The 8160-nt window shown below is 42.4% G+C and overlaps 1 protein-coding gene across 1 annotated transcript; it reads left to right on the forward strand.

Moving 5' to 3' along the window:
• LOC130371601 (uncharacterized) lies at window positions 1-3625 on the forward strand. The gene is made up of 6 exons (XM_056577428.1): window positions 1-162; window positions 330-984; window positions 1085-1271; window positions 1481-1547; window positions 1627-1681; window positions 1769-3625. The coding sequence occupies exons 2-6, from the start codon at window positions 832-834 to the stop codon at window positions 2180-2182; spliced, it is 876 nt and encodes a 291-aa protein (XP_056433403.1). The 5' UTR covers window positions 1-162; window positions 330-831; the 3' UTR covers window positions 2183-3625.
• Window positions 3626-8160: the final 4535 nt, after the last annotated feature.

The raw sequence follows: 8160 nt of genomic DNA on the forward strand, positions 1-8160 counted from the left end.
GTGTGTGGTACCAAAAACATGACAAACTAAATGCCTGTGTCATTACAGAACGCTGAAAGTGGTCATGGCCCATTGACTCTCTCTGCATCCTCCAACCCGCTGAAGACCTTCCCTTTGACATCCACACCAGTGAAAACCTTTCCCTCGGACCAAGGACTATCGGTAAGATTCTGAAAAGGCTACTTTACAAATGATCTGAATCAAATATTTTGCCAATATATTACTTACACAAGATAACACTTTCTAACTTTCAACTAATCATTCTAAAGGAATAATATTTATATAATTGGTCATCTTTACAATTAAAAATAAACCTCTTTGTTTTGCAGACATCGTGCCCCGACACACCTGGGACCCTTGATTCAAGTTTTATCACTGTGGGTGAAGCAGACAAACTATCAGCCCAAGACAACTGTCACCCCCACGTCAACGTCTTCATCAGAAGATGAAGGCATCAATGACTGGCATGGAAAGAAGATCATTGTGAATGAGTCCTGCTTGATGTCACTTTTCAAATTTTGCCAGATGTGCGGCAAGCCTCTGTCATCAAAAACTGTCTTTGACTGTGGGGCGCAAAGGAAGGTGACGTGGACATGTCTTGCTGGACATTCCGGGACATGGAGATCATCGCCTGAAGTGAGGGGAATGGCAGAGGTGAACCTCCTCGCAGCGGCAGCTGTTCAGTTCAGGGGTGGCACGTACACTGAACTGTCAGACTGGTGCAAGACCATGAATGTCCAAATGATCGCCAAGACTACATTTTATGAGATGCAGAAGGCTTACTTGCACCCTGCCATTGAATACCTATATCAACAACAGAGAAAATAAATCATGGCCAGAGTGTACCTAGAACAGGAGGATGGGAAGAAGCTACACTTGTCAGGGGATGGCCGGTGTGACACCCCAGGTTTCAGTGCCAAGTACTGCCATTACACCCTCATGTTGGACGACACCAAGGAGATTATTCACACAGAACTGCTGCAGGTAAATAAAAGATTAACACTGGAAAATAAAAATATATGTTATTATTGCTGCTGTGAAAATTATTATTCAATTCAAGTAACTATTCAACTTTATTTTCTAGTCTACAGAAGCCGGCAGCTCTGTTGCCATGGAACCACTCGGTTTCAAAAGGGGCATGAAGGAGATCATGGGTGATGGCTTAGATATTGAGGTGATGACCACGGACCGCTCAACATTGATATGCAAGATCATGAGGGAAGAATTCCCCAATGTTCAGCATGAGTTTGACATCTGGCATACAGCGAAAGGTATGTATTTTTTGCCTTCCCTGTACACACACAACGAAACATAATCCTCCCCCATTCTCCAGCCCTCCCCATTCACAAATCATGTACAGAGCTTTGCAGCACAGAGTGATTTATATATTGCAGATAAAAGGATGGGATTTGGCTGTACTTTACAAAAAAATTCAACAAATGTTGTGAGGGGACCGAACTTGTTACATTTATTCTTTCAGGTTTGAGGAAGAAGATACAGAGGAAAGGAGCAATTAAAGGGAACGAAATTCTTGCTGCATGGAGCAGGTCAGTGTTGGTTTGTAAAGTGCGAAGCTTTTCATTGTTTTGTAAGTTTCTAAAATACTAATTTTCTTTTCTTTCATAGGTCAATCATAAACCACATGTGTTTTACCTGTGCAACAAGCAAGGGTGATGCAGAGGTAAGGAATCAAAGGCTTTGTTCATCTGTTTTTTAGAGACCAAAAATATATAGTCTTATAATTGTAAATAATACTTGTTTCATACAGATACTGAAATGCAGATGGCAGTCCATTCTACACCACGTGTGTAATGAGCATGAATGGACAGAGGATGATGGACAAACAAACCGGTGTGGACATCATCCTCTAACAGCCCAGGAGCAAAGCAAGCGCCAATGGATGAAGAGGGAGTCTTCAGCGTTTGAAAATCTCGAATCGCTGGTAAATGACAAAAGGCTTTTGAAAGACCTGGAACAGATGGCCCTGTTCAAACACACTGAGTTTATAATAGTTCTCCTTATAAGCTGGAATACTTTACAAAATCACTCCGTAATGATCATGTTTTCATTCTCATATTCTTTTCACTTTTTATTTTATTGCATACAGGGCCGCTGGAGATCTTTCACAGTGCAATGCTCAAGTACCTCCCAAAAAGGCAGGGATTCTCTTTCCAGGGAATGAGAGAAAGGGGTCATCTTGCATGTTTGGAGCACAATGAAAACATTGTCAAAAGAAAGCAGGCCACAACCAAGACAGGTGTGTAGTAAGAGTGGCTCAATGAAGAATCAAGAATATAATTTTCACAGCTTACACGGTTTGCAGATTTAGCTGAATAATTCGGGTATTTCATTTGAAAAAAGTACAGCATCTCAAATGTTGCCTTTATAGTCTTATCTATAATTATTTTTAATTTATTTTGCAGGACAACCACGCTTCAACCAAGTGTTTTGCAGGAGATCCAAGCAGTGGGTCGTGAAGCAGATTTTTATTCCACACACCACCCAGTTCATTGACACACTTGTCACAAGTGTCATAACCAGAAGACGAAACCCAACGATTCTATATAAGGTTTCAACATCCTCACTTGCCCTGCCCCAGCCTGCGCTGCCACCTTACATTGCACCAGTGCCAAAACCACCAAAGGAGGCGGCAGTGGCTGAATTAAAAAGGCGCTTCTGAGAGGGACATCTGACCTATTTTATCTTTTTAAACGTATCTTTTATAAAACATTTGTTTTCAATCTTATCTTTGTAAATATTGGATCATTTTCCTTTGTGAATAAAATCTTATTGTTTTTACTACCTTACCTTGGACTCCTGTATAAACCCATGTTCACCATAACAAACTTCACTGCAATAATTATTTACATTTCTGTCATTACATTTTTTTCCATATGGTTAAAACTACAATTTGTGGTATAAATCACGAAGTTGCAAAGTAGGTTCAACATACAGCCATCATGTATGAATGTAGCAAGAATAGATTTATAAGTACTTTAGGTATCATTTGTATATTACTGTACATCAAACATTTGCTAATTACAGTATTTCAGCATATCAAGTAGGCTATATGTAAACCTTTTCTCCCCAGTTGAAATAAGTGTTCATCTTATACAGCAGGCCTACTTTAGTGTAACATCATTTGGTATAGTAAACAAATCACAACAACCAACATGAATTTGAAGTTTTATTCATAAAATATAAACTATATACAAAAACAAAACGTATGGCGAGTTTGCTAAATATCACAGCTCATCTTGGGCATCTACCGTCTCCTGGTAGCCACGGTACTGCCCATCTTGTGTTGGGTAATTAGCCCTGATGGCCTGGACAACACACGCTGGCAAAACAAGGCGATTGCCTCTCCCAAGTCTCTCACCTTGCAGTATCCACTCCAGGAAATGCCGGTAAGATGTTAGCCTATACTGTCTAAGAAAGAAAGAACAAAATTAGCAAAGCAAGATAAATTATGCCTCGAGTAGCCTACAGCATTACACAGACTTGAAGCTAAAGTAACGTAGCCTATGCTCTGCCAATAAGGTGGGCTACTTTCGGATAACTACATTGTCACGTTCCCTGTGACTCAAAACTATTGTAGCCAATGTGTTAGTAAACAAACACTTACTCTGTGCTCAGATGTCCGTTTCTCCCGGCGGGCTTTGGCTGGCGTTTCCAGTTGACTTTCTGAGTCCGGAAATAAGTGTCCAATACCCAACGGTTCAGATGAGGCGTAAAGCCTGGGTGAGATGTTACACACACAGCCCCTTCCTCGCCAGATTCAGCCATTTCATCGCGAAGAAACTGGCATCGCTGAAATTCGCTGCAGCACAGGGACTCTTTGTGAGTCTCCATAGGTGAACAGAGCAAACAGGTACACCACCAGTTCACTCCGGCGCGATCCGGCTCCTCGGCAACAGGCAAGGCTTGTTCAGCTGCAGCCGCAGCAGCCTCCTCCTCTATTCGTCTCAGTTCTTCCTCGCTGTATTCTGGCTCATACAAATAGCCCTGAATATCACAATGCAGCAATATATTTTCAAACTCAGATGTTGCTTCTGCCCTGGTCAGAGGTTTGTGTCGGTCTCCCGTCCCTCTCATTCCCCCTCAGTACGCGAGCTGAGCGTGCAAGCTCCCGCCCCCTCTCATTCCTTATTGGTGGAAAAAATTCCGGCAAATTTGCCACCAAAAGTGTGTTGTAGTCCCCGGCCCATCTAGCGGGAAGAGAGGTTTCTCCCGAAATGACGTCAAACGCGTCATTTGACGTCATTTCGGGAGAAAATTAAATGAGAAAAAATGGGCCCTAACCCTATTGTAATGTATATTAATTTACATTACAATAGAGATTTTATAATGATAGAACGCCGGTTCTAAATGGGTGAACTATCCCTTTAAGTAACCTGTGAACGTGGGGCAAGATTTGGTACAACAGATTTGGCAAATTAATCAGCTTTCAGTACAACTTCTACAAAACAGAGTCAGGACTTTATTAAGCATATATAACTGTCACATGGATGAAACATTTGTTAAAGCGATTATGAGTGCTGTGTCAGAAAGTAACATAATGTCACATTATTCCAAAGATGGACCTTTAGGAACTGCCAAAAAAAGAGCAGCCTATGTGCGCAGAGACTTTCTACTGGTAAATCCAATTGAATGTGTTGTGGAAAAAGGCAAAAAACCTCTTGCATATGTTCCAATTGTTTCCATGCAACAGAAGTTGCTTAACAAAATGTATGTTTTAGACAAAGCTATGTCAGACAAAGTCCATGTCCCACAGGAATACAGGTCATATGCAGATGGGCAGTAGCGAAAATTCACTTCTTTCAAAGGATGAGCTCACAATTGCTCTTGGCCTTTACATTGACGACTCTGAAGTAGCCAATCCTCTTGGAACTTCAAAGTTGAAACATAAGATGTGTGCAATATACTGGGGTTATTGCGAACATACCAGCAAAATATAGATCCACCCTTAACTCTATCCAACTAGCTCTACTGTGCAACACCTCCACGGTCAAAGAGTGTGGTTATGCAAAAGTACTGCAACCTCTGATCTATGATCTTCAGTTTGTTGAGCAAAATGGCATTTTCCTGGAGCAGCTAGTTGCAAGTGTCAAAGGTACTGTTTTGTATGTTGCAGCTGACAATCTTGGTGCTCACTCTCTAGCAGGATTCTTGGAGAGCTTCAGTGTCGAGAAATTCTGCAGATTCTGTTCAGCCAGTAGAAGTGACACTCAACAGCATGATATATGTTCTGGTTTCGTTCACATGCGAGATAAAGAGTCCCATGATAGGCAGGTGCAAGAGGTGCGAGGGGATCCTGGATTGGGTCGCTCTTATGGTGTGAAAGGAGCATGTCCTTTAACTCAAAAGTTTAAGCACTTTCATGTGGTGAGTGGGTACCCACCTGACATCTTGCACGATATCTTGGAAAGCGTTGTTCCAACCGAGGTGTCACTGTGTCTTTCAGACCTGATAGGCAAACATTATTTCACACTCAATGTGCTGAATCAGGCCATCAGTTTCTTTCAGTACCCATTTAGTGACAGAACAGGTCGACCTCAGATGATCGGCAAGGGATTTTCCACTAAAGGGACAATTGGTGGAAATGGATTTGAGAACTGGTGTCTAATAAGGCTCCTTCCACTTGTTGTTGGTCACTATTAGGGATGAGTCGGTCGCGACCGATTCGTTCACAACGAACGAATCCCGAAGGTGAACGACAACAACTGGTTCCCCAAAACAAGAGAACTGGTTCATTGATTCTTTTTTTTTAACATAAACCAAAAATACGGTCACATAAATAAAATATACAAACAATCAGAGCTTCGTCTCCCCGCGACCTTATATTGATTGAGTCTACAACGGTCTCAAAGATTCAGCCAATGAGAGGTAGCAATGGTGTTGCCATGGCACCTGGATAAACAAATGACAAGGTGGTAACGTCGAATTTGCGCGCTTTCTCTGTCTGACGTATCTTGGGTCATGCCATTCGACGTGGGGCCACTCATATATCTCCCTACATTTCCGAAAATAGACTTGACCTCCATCTGTTTATTGGATAAACGCATTTCCCAATCCCAGGAGTCTTTGCTCCATTCTACATCAATTCAAGAACAAACAAAGAAATTAAACTGCAGTTCGTATTTTTTATTTATGACAATGAAAGTTCTGTAATTCCTGAATAATGAAGAATTAAATGTAAAGTAATTTTTTTTTATAAATATAAAACCATAAATGACAGAGAGTAAGCAAGTGGTATAAATATTGGTGGGACATTTAGTTAAACTAAATAGTATATATTTTGGGTTTTCACGGAGTGTAGAGCCTAGAAGTCGTTTAAATTATGCTCAGGGCCGTCTCGCGGAGGGGGGCAGACACCTGGGAGATTCCCTGTCAAATGACGTAATCTGACTTAACGAACGAATCAAACAAACAAATCGTTATAGTGAACTGAACTGAAAGAATTGATTCCCGGAAAATAATAATTTTGCCCATCCCTAGTCACTATGGGCAATTCGCACTGCACAAAACTTCAAAAATGTTGCCATGACACTTGCGACAAAGCACCAGCGGGCAATCATTTGCCTCCTTGATTGTAGCTCATTTTTCAGACCGTCAGTTGAGATGTCACAGGTTACCCCAGTTTTGCTTTGCACAGCAATTGCTCATAAGATAAGAATACCAGGATCATTGCTGAATGTGTCATCTGTGTGTGTAGATTGAATAATCAATCAAAAAATGTAACGCCGTTAAAATTGGTTTGCATTAACGCCGTTAATAACGCGTTTAACTGACAGCTCTAATATATATATATGTATATATATATATAGATAATCTTAAATTCAGAGAAAACCTTAACATTTGATGTAACAAAACATGACCTGAATGGCGAGGGGTGGACTGCCATTAAGACAAACGCTGGGGATTATTCTGCCCCTTTATGGCACTGTCTGTCTAAACGATAGTCAACAAAGTGAGTTGCCCTTCTCCTGGTTCTCTGAGGTCTAGTGTCCAGTTCATGGGTTTAACTGGTGCTGTGCTGTGAGAGACCAACCTCTCTCCAGCCACACCGATTGGCACGACCGTGTCTGGTTCAGGCTGAACCCACCGCTTCACAAATGACACATGACGCATTATCTGCTTGCCGTCCTTTTCAAGAATGACTGAACATCCTTTTTGGTCCACCACAGTGTAGGGGTCTTGTTCGAACGGTGTAGACAGTTTGTTTTGTTTCTGCTGACGGAGCAGGACTCTGTCACCCTGCTTCACAGTGCTGTCCTTCGCTCTTCTGATTCTGTCTGCATCCACACGTCCCTTCTCCTTCCTCACAGCATCAGTCCTGCGAACAGCAGCATCTTGTCCGGTCGGTTGCAACTGGTTGTTCGCCGACAGTTCCGGAAGCTTGGTTCTGATCTGGCGGTTGAAGAGTAGCTTGCCGGACTGCGGCCGGTAACACATTGTGGAGTGCTGCGGTAAGCCATAAGAAAAACATCAAGCTCACTGCGCCAGTCCTTGCCTTCAGCGTGAGCTGCACGTATGGCTTTACATAGTGTCCTGTTCTGTCTCTCAACTTCCCCGTTCGCCTGAGGCCAATATGGCGTGACACGGCGATGTTCAATTCCACTCTCCTGCAGATATGTTTTGAATTCCTTTGACACGAACGGCATGCCGTTGTCAGTCACTAGAGACTCTGGGATTCCATGAGTCGCAAATAGGTGTTCCAGACATTTTATTATGTTAACTGATGTGGGACTTCTGAGGATATCGACATTCACCCATCTAGAGTAGTAATCAGTCACCACCAGTAGATGGTCTCCTGATGGGAATGGTCCACACATGTCCATTGCAATCGTCTGACATGATTTAGCAGGGAGCTCGGACCTTGTGGTAGGAACATACTGTGAAGTGAAGCTATTGAGTTGACAAGCGTGACCTCACTAACTCCTCTGCTTCATGATCATTTCCGGGCCACCACACTTTTGTTCTTAGTCTTTGTTTTGTTTTGACTATTCCTTGATGTCCTTCATGCGCTAACATCAGCGTCTGTTGTCGTGCTGCCTGAGGAACAACAATCCGGGTATCTCTCAGCACTATTTTCCCAAAAGTGGAGAGCTCAGTCTTGACGGTTTTGTAAGCCGCCTCGCATTTACTCCAAAAAGCATG

This window comes from Gadus chalcogrammus, chromosome 18 (genome assembly GCF_026213295.1).
Source record: "Gadus chalcogrammus isolate NIFS_2021 chromosome 18, NIFS_Gcha_1.0, whole genome shotgun sequence".
Classification (NCBI taxonomy): Eukaryota; Metazoa; Chordata; class Actinopteri; order Gadiformes; family Gadidae; genus Gadus; species Gadus chalcogrammus.

Bases quoted from the DNA above. Each gene is read 5' to 3' on its own strand.
- LOC130371601 (XM_056577428.1), top strand. From the start codon at position 832: ATGGCCAGAGTGTACCTAGAACAGGAGGATGGGAAGAAGCTACACTTG. The intron at 1,272-1,480 runs GTATGTATTTTT...TTATTCTTTCAG, and splicing joins CATCTGGCATACAGCGAAAG to GTTTGAGGAAGAAGATACAG. The intron at 1,548-1,626 runs GTCAGTGTTGGT...TTTCTTTCATAG, and splicing joins ATTCTTGCTGCATGGAGCAG to GTCAATCATAAACCACATGT.